Raw genomic sequence first — 13754 nt, forward strand, 5'->3', positions numbered from 1 at the left:
AAAACGTTATTATAAATATAAAAAATATAAAGTTTAAAAATTACGGGAAAATTAAAAAAATAAATCGAATAAATGTTATATTAATAATACCGGATTAATTAAAATCAAATAAAATCCATGTTTATTAAAGTTTAAAATAAACGAAAACGGGTGAAAAAATAAATAAAGAAATTTCATTAATTTACAAAAGTAAATATAATTTTCTTTTCGTTAAATACGCGGTTAAAATTATAAACTTTTAAAAATGCGATATTTTCCGATAATAAAACTCGGTATACATATAAATATTCATTTAAAAAGTAATATACCATAAATTACTTTTTTATTAATACATGTTTTTAAAAATAAAACGATTTTTTACATTTATAAATAATAAAATTATATTTAATTTTTAATTATATTAAGTTAAATAATTTAATTGTTTAACGGTTATTAATTATATAAAATTATTTAATGTTTAAAAACAATAAAAAACTTTAATATATTTTACGTTTTATTTAATATTTGTGTAATATTTAAAAGTTTTTTATTTATATTATTTTATAATGGTAATATTACATTTTATTATAAACGTCATTTAAAATATATTTAAAATTATATACGTATACATTTAAAAGTTTTAATAAAATAATTTACTATATTTTTAAAAAGTCATATATAACTTTAAATTTAATAAATAAACATGTTATAAAAAATACATTTATTTTTTTAATATATATAATTATAATATAATAATTTATAAAAAAAAGTTAAAATCGATTTTTAACTATTCATTTATTTTTAAATGCATAATTTTTAATTTTACATATATGTAAATATTTAATACATCGAGTTAAAAAAACGTAAAATTATTAAAACATAACTTTATAATTAATATAATTATAATACACGAATTTTATTAACTTTTTTAAATAATTAATAATTATATTAACAATTATTACCGTAAATAAAAAAAATATATATCATAATATTTATAATAAATTATTGTATTTATTAATTACTTTTTTATTTTTTTCATGAATTTTTACGTGGTTATGTTATAATATCTGGTATTATGTCTGCCAAGACTGCGCAATCAATTCTCGCGGCAGGTTGCCCCACCATACCCCACCAACGCGCACAGGTTTTATAAATCAAAAATTCAAACCAATAATCACAGTAGCAGCAGAACCACGGATTTGTGGTCAGGGCTTGTGGTTTAGTGGTATAATACTCCCTTAGCATGTGCGTGATTTTAAGATCACTTGTACAACTTGGGAGTGGTCCGGGGTTCGATTCCCCGCGAGTCCAACATTGGAGGTTAAATTCCTCCTATGCCATATTTTTTATTTTTCTTTTTTATTTTCTTTTTATGGTCGCCCTGGTCAACTCTTGAAATACATATCCTCTAGTTTTACTTGAGAAGTGTAAATGAGCACCTAAATTTATAAGATTTTTCCTTGTCTTTGAAGATTGAAGTGTGATTTAATCCTCACCTCTCACGTATGTAGTGATGTTATACGTAATCTCTTTTCCACAATTTGGAGCACGATGAGTATTACTGTGTCTGATCTGCACAACTATCCTACGTAATATTTATATGCCGTTCGAGTCAAATTAGCATTCCGCTGTGGTACACACATGAGATTCTACTTATTGAAAATAATGACTATTGTATGACAACATGCGCTGGACTCGACGGTTTTGATACATGTTACTATATATGTAGTATAAAGCATGTTGTCTGCCGCATTACTATCCGAACATTGTCATCTCTTGCCACAGTAGGAATGGCGAGAACGTGGCAGAGACGGGTGACGACAATCTTGTTTGCATATTGATATGGGGGTTTTCTTACTTATGATTGCTTTTGACAAAGCGGGCAAGCACCTCTCGTAGGGCTGACGGTACGTGCAATCATTGCAATCGAATATAGGCTAATAGCAGTGCTTAGACAGGTATTTAATGATAGAGGTAGGTAGGCAAGGTTACCTAGAGTTCTAGGCGAGCTTGGTCCTAAGCGCACACAAGTGAACATTTCATTAGAGGATACATGTACTACATACTAAATAGTTCGCTGCGTGTTGACGACGAGTTGCGCTGCGATAGGATTATTAGTGAGTCTGCAATCTGATGAGGAATACTTCTTCTATTGCTTTTAGTGGATTATCTAAATAACTAATGAATAATAACAGCAACTTTACTACTTACACGTATTATGACGGAGGATAAAAATAGTGTCACTAAAAGCTAGAATCACTAGCAAGTACCTGCCGAGACTGGGCAAGTAAGCGACATTCGCTGTAATCGCGCGGTAGAAACGGTAGAGACATATCGGGCGTCTAAAGACAGAAATAGGAAGCCCAGAAGCCCAGAAGCCTTCGTTTCATGTTTCAGGTGTTCTAGTGGCCCTTGAATTGAATTAATAGCCAATCAAATATCATCTTTGTCTTGTTACCTAGCATTTTTAGATCACCGACATGGGAGGCCCCTGTTACCCCTCGATACCCCTGAAAATCCATTCGGCGACTAACAAAGATTTGATAGGTTGTCTTGAGCTTCCGCTTTCTCAACTACATGTTCTTAGAGGCTATCGAAATTCTTCCATAGTACGGCTTAAAGTTGTTCTGTCGATCGATGGCCTTTCTTTTTCTAGATGATGGATACAGAGTGTTATGGGATTGGTGCTAAGCTATATGTATTAAAATACATGGCTCTAATCCTCCCGAACGAACATGTCAACCAACCAATCCTTACAGCCATGTCGGCGTATGGTGCCGCTGTCTGCTGATGAATACCAGGGCATACCTACTTCCTATTACGAATGCCAATAAACGCGATACACTACGTACATGGTAATACAACATGTACCCTTTGTGTGGCTGTGGATCGCCTCTTGGCCACGATTCCTACGAGATCTGAATAAAAGCTTATTGTCTCCCCACTTACATATTGTGATGGTCTGTCACGGACAAGTTCCTTATTCCAAGTCACTGACCATCCTTTCTTTGGTGTCTCTTATCCAGTCAGCGATGATTGTTCTTTCTTTCCATTTTCCTTACTCATCGTTCCTTTCTTGACTTGTTGTAGATTTAGACAATCACTTAAGCGGCATATTATTCTATTCCATCTTGTACGCATACTTGCAGAAGTTTTGCTATTTTATTACTTTCGACCTACGAGACGACTTCGTCATCGCTTCCTTCATTCACTTCTTTTGCCTCTTAAGATTACTTCGTTCCCTTACACCTAGTGTTCCCCTTCACCATCGAGAATTGGAAGTACAAGGGATTACAAGACGACACCTGCAATTTCCCAATATTTATACAAATTGAGTTCGCTGCGCGATACACTTCTTTTCAGTAACCTACAAAACATGTTCATGAAATCGGTCAACACCGCCGCTGCGCTGGCAGCGGCATTCGTAGCACCGAAAGACCTCGATGTCAAAGACCCAAGTATTTAATTACAACATCTTGATATAAAACTGAACGGTACATACTAATTAGTTTTCTAGCATCTATACGCGGCGTGGCTAGTACACTTGCGCATGGGCTCATGTCATATTACTCCGGAAATGTGACAAACACCCCAGAGGTATGGGATACTACGACTCCCAATCCTGTATCCTTTGAGTTGAAGCTAACGTATTGCCCTTTAGAGCATTGCAGTTTTCCCTGAACCATATTGTAAGACTTGCTGACACACCACCTAGTTTATTACTCCTCGAATTACTGCTAACTGAATTAAATAGACTGGTGGGAAGCAGGTGCAGCCTGGGGAGCTATGCTGGATTATTCCCATTACACGGGTGATTCTAGCTACGATGAAGTCATTACACAAGCCTTACTGTCACAAGTCGGACCCAAATTTGACTTAATGGTGCCATTGCACTTTGGCTCCGAAGGAAACGATGACCAGGCGTTCTGGTCTTTCTCTATTCTTAACGCCGCTGAGCGGAATTTTCCCCAGCCTGACGACACTATCCCCCCTTGGCTCGATATCGCAGAAAACATCTGGAACACGATGGTTCTGAGGTGGAATACGACTAACTGCGGAGGCGGACTTCTTTGGCAAATTTTCGAGGATAACCCGAACGGCATGAAATACAAGAACAGCGTTTCCAACGGCGGTTTCTTCCAATTGTCGGCACGTCTTGCACGAGCAACCGGCAATGACACGTATTTCGAGTGGGCGAAGAAAGTGTGGGATTGGTCTGAGAAGATTGGTTTCGTAGACCAAGACTACAACGTCTACGACGGTGCCGGCGTCGAGGACGATTGCGCTAAGATCAACAAACTGTCATTCTCATATTCGCAGGGAATTTACATGTATGGAGCCTCTGTCCTTTACAACTACACGAACGGCGACAAGACGTGGGGAGCTCGCACGACCGGACTCCTGAAAGCGGCAGACTCTTACTTCAGCCCCTACCCGAACGCGACTAACATCATGTTCGAGCACGCCTGCGAACCGTACGAGCTCTGCAATAACGATATGAAATCATTCAAGGGCTACCTTTCGCGCTTCATGTGGGCGACGTCACGAATGATGCCTTCTACAGCAAACCAAGTTCAGTCTTTGTTAAATACTTCCGCCGTTGCGGCTGGTAAAGCTTGCTCTGGAGGACAGGATGGTACTGTATGCGGGCAGAAGTGGTATACTGGTGGTTTCGACGGGGTGACAGGACTGGGCCAGCAGTTGACGGCATTGGAGACGGTTCAGGGACTTCTCTCCCAGCAGGCGCTTCCTCCGTTCAAGGCCGGTGAGATTAAGCACGTCAAGGGCACAGGCAAGGTGCCACCGAAGCCGGCTGGCAAGTAATTGACCCTTGCGCACTTGCTTCGCTACCCTGTCAAATCTTGACCGGAAACATATTTCTGGGCCTTGCGTGATGGGAGGATTTTAGATATACTAGATGGGGCATAAGCATAGTACCTAGTTGGCGTTTGGGTTTCCCTACTTTCGGCTACTTGATTGAGAGGCGGTTTGATATCAATTTAGAGATGCACAAACACTTGAGGAAAAGCTTTGCTTCGTTCTGCAAGAAATTCCATATTCAAGACTAGATGTATTATTATTGGATAATTCCAACATGGAGCCTCGTCGATTTGTCTTTTTAATCTTAAATAAATATTAATTTTTATGAACTCCTGTAGATTCAGACTTGTCATAAATGAAATATGCCTATCGTCTACTTCGGTACGTGACTAATAAAGCTAAGATACATAGACTAGTATAATATGCATTCAAGGGGGTACACAAGACCCACTGAAATGTGGAGGCGGTAACCCTCCGATCGGCAGCCCGATTCAATGTTGCAATATGACGGACAATACGAAGTACCTCTAAACATACTAAAGATGCTAGTAAAATAAAATAAAATCAAAATCCTTAAGACAAGATTGGACCCATGCGGTGACTCAACTACCATCTATAAAATAAGCTAAGAAATAAGAAACTAATAGGTCGAGGTTGGCCTATTCGTACAAGTGACTTCTTGTATCTATCAAAAAAGCCAAGTGTTTTTAATAGTCTGGACTATCATGTCTCCTTTCAATCTTCAGACCTGTGCAAGGTCCAATATTCTAGCGTTGGAACCGTACCGCTGTGCGCGAGAGTAAGACTCAACCAAAACTTATCTATTGATAGACAGACGGATACTCACACGCGTTATAGTGACTACAAGGACGACGGTACAAACATTCTTCTTGATGCCAACGAGAATGCTCTTGGACCGCCCTTGACAGCGGATGCTGTATCAGCTGTGTCGAAGGGCTCCGGGGTCGAGATAGACTTCCTGGGACTGCACAGGTATCCAGATCCGCACCAACGGGATCTAAAGCAGCTGCTCTGCAATCTGCGGAACACTCACCACCACACAGACAAAAACATAACACCGGACAACCTGTTTGTCGGCGTTGGCAGCGATGAGGCTATCGATGCGCTGCTGAGATGTTTCTGTGTTCCCGGTCGGGACCGCATTTTGGTATGTCCTCCAACGTACGGCATGTACTCCGTGTCAGCACAGGTCAACGATGTTGGACTGGTCAAAGTTCCTCTTTTGCCGGCTCCGACGTTTGGAGTTGACGTAGCTAAAGTACTAGAGGCGCTCTCGACGGAGCAGAATATCAAGCTTATCTACTTGTGCTCACCGGGAAACCCGACCGGCTCGCTACTGGCTAAGGAGGATATAAAGCAGATTTTAGAGCACCCAACGTGGAACGGCATAGTAGTCGTTGATGAGGCATACGTCGACTTTGCGCCCGAAGGTAGTTCGTTGGCGGAATGGGTTGCCGAATGGCCTAACCTAGTCGTCATGCAGACGCTCTCAAAGGCGTTCGGTATGGCGGGCATCCGGCTTGGAGCAGCGTTCGCAGCGCCGCCGGTCGCGCAACTCCTCAACAACATCAAAGCGCCATACAATGTCTCCAGCCCAACTAGCGCATTGGCATCATACGTAGCTTCAGACGAAGGCTTAGCGACGATGCGCGCAAACAGGGAGAAGATTGTGCAACAAAGGGAGAGGTTACTCAAGGAACTACCTAAAATTAAGGGTGTAGGACGGCTGCGCGGCGGAACGAGCAGTAACTTCCTGCTTTTCGAGATGCTGAACGCGGAGGGCAGGCCGGATAATGTGACCGCGCTGGCGGTGTACGAGACGCTGGCGGAGAATAAAGGCGTCGTGGTGCGGTTTAGGGGTAAGGAGCACGGGTGTCTAGGATGCTTACGAGTCACGGTCGGGACGGAAGACGAGGTCACTAGATTCCTTAAAGCTATAGAACAGGCGCTTTCTGAGATCAACGGGCACAAGACGGAGGTACCGGCAGACGAGGCGAAAAGAGAGGCTGAGGCGAATGGTGTTGTGGGATAGACGATTGAGTGGTTAAGATAAAAAAAGGTCTAGATAGATGAAAAGGGGTTTATACATTTAGGAGAGGAGGTTTGTTGCATGGTTGAGTTTTACGTACTTCATGAAAACTAGACAAATTTCTATAGCTATGATAAAATAGAGAAGTCATATATCTTAAACATTTCTATTTACTACATCCTACATTGAAAAGGTACGCTGGACGAAGTGACTGAAGTTATTGCTTAATTGCATATATGCCCGTCGGATTGTGGCCAGGACCCAATCAAACGGGCACTAACTTTTGTAAATTGCATATACCGACGTAATTCTTGCTTGTGAATTCCATGGGCTTCCTCTCACTCGAAAGTGAAAATCTACAAAGTTTGTGTAATTTGCAGCTCTATTGCGCTATCATTCTATCCGAAAATATTTCTTAGGTGAAAATAAAAAGAACTTCGCATAAGAAATTGGAAGTGAGGAGGTAGTGATTCAAAATGCACATTGAAGAAATCTCAGATGAGGTTGCAGAGCGCCTCAAACTCTCTCAGGCTGAGGCGAACAAATCCCAGTCGCAAGAGCAAGAAACTACGCAATCATTATCGCAAGATGCCTCAGCACCCATATCAGCCGCTGTATTTCCAGAGCCGGAGCCTGTCAACAAGAAGTCCATAGACGAGATCGTCGCGGACCTGAAGAAGACACCCTTTTTCATGACGGAGCTGGAAGAGAACGACCAAACCGAGGCATTCAAGGCGCTTGCATATGAGGGTACGCCATTAGAGAATGGTTCCGAGTTCAAGGAGCGCGGCAACGAGTGCTTCCGCGAGAAGCGCTGGGCCGACGCCAAAGAATTCTACACCAAAGGCGTGCTGATACTCGCGGCTGAGGAGCGCAAGCGTGCTAGGGGCGAGCACGACCCCGAGGTAAAGGAGGAGGAGGTCGAGGAGCAAAAACGAGTACTGGAGTCTTTATACATCAATCGCGCAGCTTGCCATCTAGAGCTGAAAAACTACCGCAGCTGCTGGCTAGATTGCGCCGCGGCCCTACGCCTTAACGACAAGAATCTCAAGGCGTACTATCGGTCGGCCAGGGCGTTCCTAGCCGTCGGCCGCATCGCTGAAGCAGACGACGCATGTGCACGAGGTCTAGCCCTCGACGAGAACAACGGCCCCCTAAAAGCAGTCGCGCGCGACATCGTCAAGAAGCACGAGGAAGTAACCGCGAAGCAGAAAAAAGAAACCGAAAGACTAGCAAAAGAGAAGCGCCGAGAAATCCTAGTCAAAGTAGCCCTCAAGAGCCGCGAAATCAAAACCCGGACTACGGCGCAGCCGCCCGAGATGGAGGACGCGGGCATTAGACTGGTGCCGGACCCGGATGATCCGCATAGCGCTCTTAGCTTCCCGACCGTGCTGCTGTACCCCGCGCACCTCGAGTCCGACTTCATCAAGGCGTTCGAGGAGACGGCGACGCTGGCGGATCATCTGAGCTATGTGTTTCCGCTGCCGTGGGACGTGGCGCACGAGTATACGGCCGATGGCGTCGAGTGCTACATGGAGACGGTGGCGGGGGGGCTGATCAAAGTCGGGAAGAAAGTCCCGCTGCTGAAGATGCTGGCGGGGGGCAAGGTCGAGGTCGTGGATGAGGTGGTGAGGGTTTTTGTGCTGCCGAAGGGTAGGGCGGCGGGGTGGGTGGTGGAGTTTAAGGAGAAGAGGAGGGCGGAGAGGGGTGGGGGGTAGGGGGTAGGGGGTTTGTGGTAGGGATTTATTGGGATGGGTAGGTAGGTAGGTAGGTAGGTAGGTGGATAGATGGATGGAAGGAGAATATAATAAAAGGGGATTGCTGGTCAAGAGTCTACCTAGTTCAAGTGTTGTTCGAGATTGTCTGTATGTCTACTAACATCCCCGTATGGGAATAGTACCGTTAGAACTCGTTCAAAGTATTATCTTGTCTTTACTATTTCGCATTTAACTAAACGCACAACAGGATAATTCATAGATAGATACCTAGATAGGTAAAACGATCGCTTGTCTAGATACATTGTAGAACGCCGCCGCCGCCGCCGCCGCCGTGCCCCATTTTGACCGCAAATACTCCAGGTCCTTTCCCCGTTTTAGCCCCATCCGATTTGATGCGTCTATCCCAGAAAATGAAGTTGTCTAGCCGCCTCTCCTCTAACTATCTACGCCAACCTTCCTCCCTCTCTCCTCGTCTGGGCTCGTCTTCAAAGTAGGTCAAAGTAGGTAGCTAGTTGTCTTGCTTTCCTAGCTACATCGAATTCGACCTCACCCTCTTAACCCGCGGAAACGACCCGTCGCGCGGCGAACTCGTTCCCGACGTCGTCGTGCTGCCGCCGCCCTTAATGGCTCGCGAGTCCCCGACGCTAAGGTTCATCAGGAGCAGCGCTGCGTTCTTGTCCGCGCCTCCTACCACCGGGGAGTCACTTGGCGATGCCTGTTTTATCTTGCTGCTGTTGTTGCGGGGCTTCTCCGCCGCAGTCTTGTTGTTCGCCGTAGATACCTTCGTAAAGGCATGGCTGTGGGTCTCGTACTCGGCCTCCACGTGCTCGGCTGATCGCTTGCTGCCGCCCCGCCATGGCTGCGGATGGGGATGCGGATGCGAGGTCCGGGGCGATAGGGGGTACGGTTGTATATGCGTTTCTGTGGTGAAGCGCGGGACGGCGCTGAGCCAGGGGCTTGGGCCGGGTGGGGCGTAGTGCCGTGGTGATACTACGTTGGCGGGCGTCCAGCCGCTGCTCGTGGGTCGGAGGGATGGGGCTGTTACTACTGATGACGGCGGTGGGGGCTGGATGGGGGAGTATAGGTAGCGATTGCGGTGGCTGGGCTCCGAGGCTATAGGAGATGTGTCACTGTCCTGGTCCGTAGTATACGGGCTACTGGGGGTTGCGAGAGCCTTCTGGATTGGACGGCGGCGATAGTATGAGTGGTTATGGCTGTGTCTGACTTCGTCGTAAGGATTCCGGAATAAAGGCCGTCGGTCCTGGGCCGGGCTGGCTAGGCCGTTATTGCTAGAAGAGGCGGCCGAGTTGCTGCATAATCTGCGGAAATGCTCGGCTTCTCTGGTAGATTGGGCTACGATAGCTGGGTCGATGATCATGCGGCTGTACTCTGGCGCTTCCGAAGGCGTGCAGCGCGAGGGGAAGTCGGGGCCGAAAATGGGTATCAGGGCCCCTGCGATATTGTGGCAGAAGGTTGCGCATACGGCTTTGGCGCAGTAGTATGGCATCCAGTAACCTTTTGAGCGGAAGAAATGTAAGTTTACTGCTTGGAAAAAGGGACTTTATGTATAGCACGTACCTTGGGCCATGATAGAGCCCCCCGTGATGCTGTGCGTTATGTCCTTGAGCCCGGGGTTTAAGTTCAACATCTTGGCCGGTGTCGTCTACGATTTTGGTTAGTTCTTAGTTTTTAAAACTGAGTTGCTTATCCGTTGAAGCCGGGGGCGAGCTAACCTTGGGGTATTTACAGCACTTAAAGAAAGGGGTCATGCGGACGAGGCCGACATTGTAATCCCACATGACGGTATATTCGGTCTCGTCCCCGGGCACTTTGAAAGTATACTGGAAAACTACGTTCGGGTCAACAAATCGATTCCCGCATCTCGGGGGATTATGCTTTTTTTTTGTGTGTGTGTGTGTGTGTGTGTTTTATTCTGGTTCTTTACCTTCGAAGCTTTCTCGGCCTGTCTTCTGGAAGAAATCCTTCTTCCCGCTGTTGTAGGGAATGTGCCGGGAATGGTCCTGTATGTTCCCGAAGAAACGGACGCGAAATTGCCGGACTTGGCGGAGCGAAGCCTCGTCTAGATTCTCGAATGGAGGGAAATTGACAGCTCCCTTGGGTCTACTCGTAGGCAAAAGAGCCGCAGCCTTCGGTATCTTCTGCTTGGCCATTCTGTGATCATCTAAAAGACCCGGCTCGTCTGGGAGAGAAGCCGTTGGGGATAACGACGAGGCTGGGCTTGGAGGAAACCTGTTGATTGGTGGCCCTGGAGGGGCGGGATTAAGAAGAGACGCCAGTGACAGCATGGCGGTGAGAAGCAGTGGGGACAAGATGTCTCGAATACGGATAGAGTACTGATGCAAGCAAAGTTGTGGATGACTATCTACGAAAAGGTCCGTGGGAAGAACTAGGTAAGGAGACTCAAGACAGACAGTGCTTGCAGCGGCAAGTCAGAAAGGAGAGAGGAAACCAAGTCCTTTTGAACTTGGCAAACAGACGAACTATTGAAGCACGCCCTCGCGAGACGGCGAGCCCATGCTGGTACAAGGGGACCGAGATTGCTTCCTTTCTTGACTGTGCCCAGTCATGCAGCTCTCTGCAGAGCACTTGAGCGGTGTCCGGTGCTGCCTTGGTGATCGTGGTATTCGGTGCGGCGTTCTTTGTTGAAGATGTCTTGGAATCGACCTGTGAGAGCAGAGGAGCTCGTTTGTGTATACCCACCGCTCCTTAGAAGATCGAGGTTAAAGCCACCAAAGTGAGAGATGACGAAGAGGTAGGCCACGCGAGGGAGGGGACGAGCGAAGCAGTTCTAAGTTACCTTGTGCGGTATCAACGAGGGCGGATCGGGGATGATTAAAATGGGGACGACAGGAAACCGTTAGCCGGCAGGGCAGCGTGGTAGGTGATTAGTTTCGGAGGCAGAGAACTCAGATTACTAGGTAGAGATGCGTTCGATTCCGGAGCCTTGCCGACGAAGATAGTCCCAGGCGGTACCAGATGTATCACGTCGATCCGTGGATTATAGGACAGCATCGAGGTAAGGTAGGTTTCAATACATCTCACCAGTTCTGACTCCGGCCCAAAAGGGGCGACCACAGGCGACCGCATGACGCATCGGACCTGTAGCTAGAGACAGCAAATGAGTTTGACACAGCAAATACTTCAGCACAGAGACCCCCAAACAAGGACCAGGCTTGTTTGGGAATCCATATGGGAGTTTTGACAGAAAGCAACCTCACGGGAAGCTGCAGATAGTGCCGTCCAAGTTACTAGGGCTAGGCGGTTTCTCAAGAGGGTAGAACAAAGAAAGGCCAGTGATAAGCATATTGAGCCCTAGACAACGATTGCTAGACTCGACACACGTGTACCCAGTGCCTCCCATCCTGTAGGAGGGTAGGCCTAGGATGTCACGGCGGAACATGTCACCCACGCCATTCTTTGCTGTTCTTCTATTTAAGACAGAGAGCGAGAAGAAGTCTTGGGCTTGACCGCCGCAAAGGCGACTCACTTGGTGGAGAGCTCTGTGCCTATCCGGGGACCACGTAAGGACTCTTTCTCTCGGTTGAAAGAATCCCCTGAGTATTTCGAGAAGCAACTGAAGCACCACAAGGGGCTTCCCGTCGGCAATGGGTGTCGTGAATGCGGAGATTGCAGCTGTCACCACATATAGCTTATGTTTTCTACGAGAGTCAGGCCGTCTACGGGTAATAATACTTCCCAGGGCAGCACAGAGAGGCGGATCCCGTATCAATATTGCCCCATCGAGGTATATATGGACCGTGTCATCAATAGTCTGTTGAATAGAGATCAACACATTGGTTGTAAGGAGTTCTTGCGTAACTTGAATACATGTGACAAGCTTTGCAGAAAGGACGCCTAGTTAGTTGGATGAATGAATGAATGAATGAATGGACTTGAAAGATGATTACGGCGTACCTGGACGACTTGACGAGAAGATTAGTTACCCCTCTTCATTTGATTCCGCGATCATAGACCAGACCGGCTGGAGGTAATTGCCTGTTCACCTTACAAGCACGCCCGGAAGCCCAGTAGTAGTAGCTGAGCGGTCGGTAAGCTACCTTCGTGGGACGCCTAAGGCTCGAGTCATAGCCCCCCCTGGACCTGTCTCTCAACAAGTTGTGGTTCTGACTACACTAGAACCTGCGGCTTTCCGATATGCTACCAGACTCTACAGTACCAAGCAGATTGCATGGCATGATCGCAAATGCGAATCTAACAAACAGGTATAGTAAGGAGATAGTATACAGTATTAAATACCTAGGAGTAGTGGTATTAAGCAAAGGCAAGCAATAGTGTAACTACCTACCTTAGGTACTCAGCCAAGAGAAAACTCCACGTCTGCTATATTCACTCTTGCGATGTTCTTGTACTGTCGAAAGGCCATGTCAGGGCTGGAGTGCCCCACCGGTTCCGGTAGACGGGAACGTGGAAAGGGTATCCTGGCTATCATTACAGGAGACTTTGAATAGACGCGGAAGATGGAACCGGCGGCAAAGAAGGCAGATGGCATGGACTACATAAACGATCCTGCCTTGGTCGGATTTTCTCGCCTCCTGTACTTCCCAAAGGGGGTAAGCTTGAGGCTCATCAAGGCCGGTTCGGGTAAGATAGAAGGATTCAGGGCGATGATTGCCATGGCTGTCTGCGGTGGTACGGCGTAGGATTGGCAGGAGAAGTGGCTCCGCGATTCTCATCATGCGTGGGTGCGACTTTGGCAACAACAAAAAAGCTACGGGGACGTACAGTTTCGACTTCGGGAAATTTTACGTCTCGTTACATTTTGGGAAACATTGCTAAGTGGAATCACACGACGCCATGCACGGCGGAGAATTACGCACCAATTGCTTGCCGCGTTTCTTCCCTTCCATAAGACCCTCTTGGATTGGGGCCATGTGCTCTGGTAGGACGAAGAGGTAGCCGGGTAGGTAGGGAAGAGATCACCCGGTCTTAACGTGGAAAGACAACCTCTCTAGCTTGTATGTAGGTAGGTATGCAAATGAGGTTGTAAGCGTACCTAGGTAGCCTATCATCATCAATGATCAATGTTCCATGGCCTCTTGGTGATTGAATTTTGCTTTGACGAAACTAATACATATTATACATAGTAGACGGGCGATAGGTATCCGATTGAGATTTTATAAATAGTAGATACCTAGGTATCTTCT

At 46.2% G+C, this 13754-nt stretch overlaps 4 protein-coding genes and 1 non-coding gene across 5 annotated transcripts; 4 read left to right on the forward strand and 1 right to left on the reverse strand.

Annotated features, from left to right (window-relative positions):
* The first annotated feature begins 1187 nt into the window (after window positions 1-1187).
* On the forward strand, window positions 1188-1290 carry F4817DRAFT_t80. The gene has a single exon. It is a non-coding gene; the product is annotated as a tRNA-Ala (tRNA).
* Window positions 1291-2940: 1650 nt separating this feature from the next.
* On the forward strand, window positions 2941-5129 carry F4817DRAFT_335375 (glycoside hydrolase family 76 protein). The gene is made up of 4 exons (XM_049303011.1): window positions 2941-3437; window positions 3497-3576; window positions 3641-3668; window positions 3734-5129. The coding sequence occupies exons 1-4, from the start codon at window positions 3356-3358 to the stop codon at window positions 4801-4803; spliced, it is 1260 nt and encodes a 419-aa protein (XP_049159662.1). The 5' UTR covers window positions 2941-3355; the 3' UTR covers window positions 4804-5129.
* Window positions 5130-5347: 218 nt separating this feature from the next.
* F4817DRAFT_335376 (histidinol-phosphate aminotransferase) lies at window positions 5348-7011 on the forward strand. Its single transcript, XM_049303012.1, has 2 exons — window positions 5348-5599; window positions 5659-7011. Exons 1-2 carry the CDS (start codon window positions 5526-5528, stop codon window positions 6851-6853), a joined length of 1269 nt encoding a protein of 422 aa, XP_049159663.1. The 5' UTR covers window positions 5348-5525; the 3' UTR covers window positions 6854-7011.
* Window positions 7012-7160: 149 nt separating this feature from the next.
* F4817DRAFT_364907 (TPR-like protein) lies at window positions 7161-8568 on the forward strand (the record flags this gene model as incomplete). Its single annotated transcript, XM_049306808.1, has 1 exon — window positions 7161-8568. The coding sequence occupies exon 1, from the start codon at window positions 7327-7329 to the stop codon at window positions 8566-8568; it is 1242 nt and encodes a 413-aa protein (XP_049159664.1). The 5' UTR covers window positions 7161-7326.
* Window positions 8569-8598: 30 nt separating this feature from the next.
* Window positions 8599-11147, reverse strand: F4817DRAFT_87276 (uncharacterized protein). Its single transcript, XM_049307993.1, has 4 exons — window positions 10514-11147; window positions 10302-10417; window positions 10147-10231; window positions 8599-10083 (listed from the first exon to the last, which is right to left on the reverse strand). The coding sequence occupies exons 1-4, from the start codon at window positions 10872-10874 to the stop codon at window positions 9098-9100; spliced, it is 1548 nt and encodes a 515-aa protein (XP_049159665.1). The 5' UTR covers window positions 10875-11147; the 3' UTR covers window positions 8599-9097.
* Window positions 11148-13754: the final 2607 nt, after the last annotated feature.

The sequence above is a fragment of the Daldinia loculata genome, assembly GCF_022478755.1.
Source record: "Daldinia loculata strain CBS 113971 unplaced genomic scaffold F4817scaffold_20, whole genome shotgun sequence".
NCBI lineage: Eukaryota > Fungi > Ascomycota > Sordariomycetes > Xylariales > Hypoxylaceae > Daldinia > Daldinia loculata.

What these genes read in the sequence shown, in the direction of transcription:
- F4817DRAFT_335375 (XM_049303011.1), top strand. Translation starts at nt 3,356, where the DNA reads ATGTTCATGAAATCGGTCAACACCGCCGCTGCGCTGGCAGCGGCATTC. An exon ending in CCTCGATGTCAAAGACCCAA is followed by an intron (nt 3,438 to 3,496) that starts GTATTTAATTAC and finishes TTAGTTTTCTAG; the next exon opens with CATCTATACGCGGCGTGGCT. An exon ending in AGTTTTCCCTGAACCATATT is followed by an intron (nt 3,669 to 3,733) that starts GTAAGACTTGCT and finishes TGAATTAAATAG; the next exon opens with ACTGGTGGGAAGCAGGTGCA.
- F4817DRAFT_87276 (XM_049307993.1), bottom strand. Translation starts at nt 10,874, where the DNA reads ATGCTGTCACTGGCGTCTCTTCTTAATCCCGCCCCTCCAGGGCCACCA. An exon ending in AGGCCGAGAAAGCTTCGAAG is followed by an intron (nt 10,418 to 10,513) that starts GTAAAGAACCAG and finishes ACCCGAACGTAG; the next exon opens with TTTTCCAGTATACTTTCAAA. An exon ending in GGGCTCTATCATGGCCCAAG is followed by an intron (nt 10,084 to 10,146) that starts GTACGTGCTATA and finishes TCCGCTCAAAAG; the next exon opens with GTTACTGGATGCCATACTAC.
- F4817DRAFT_335376 (XM_049303012.1), top strand. Translation starts at nt 5,526, where the DNA reads ATGTCTCCTTTCAATCTTCAGACCTGTGCAAGGTCCAATATTCTAGCG. An exon ending in CCGTACCGCTGTGCGCGAGA is followed by an intron (nt 5,600 to 5,658) that starts GTAAGACTCAAC and finishes CACGCGTTATAG; the next exon opens with TGACTACAAGGACGACGGTA.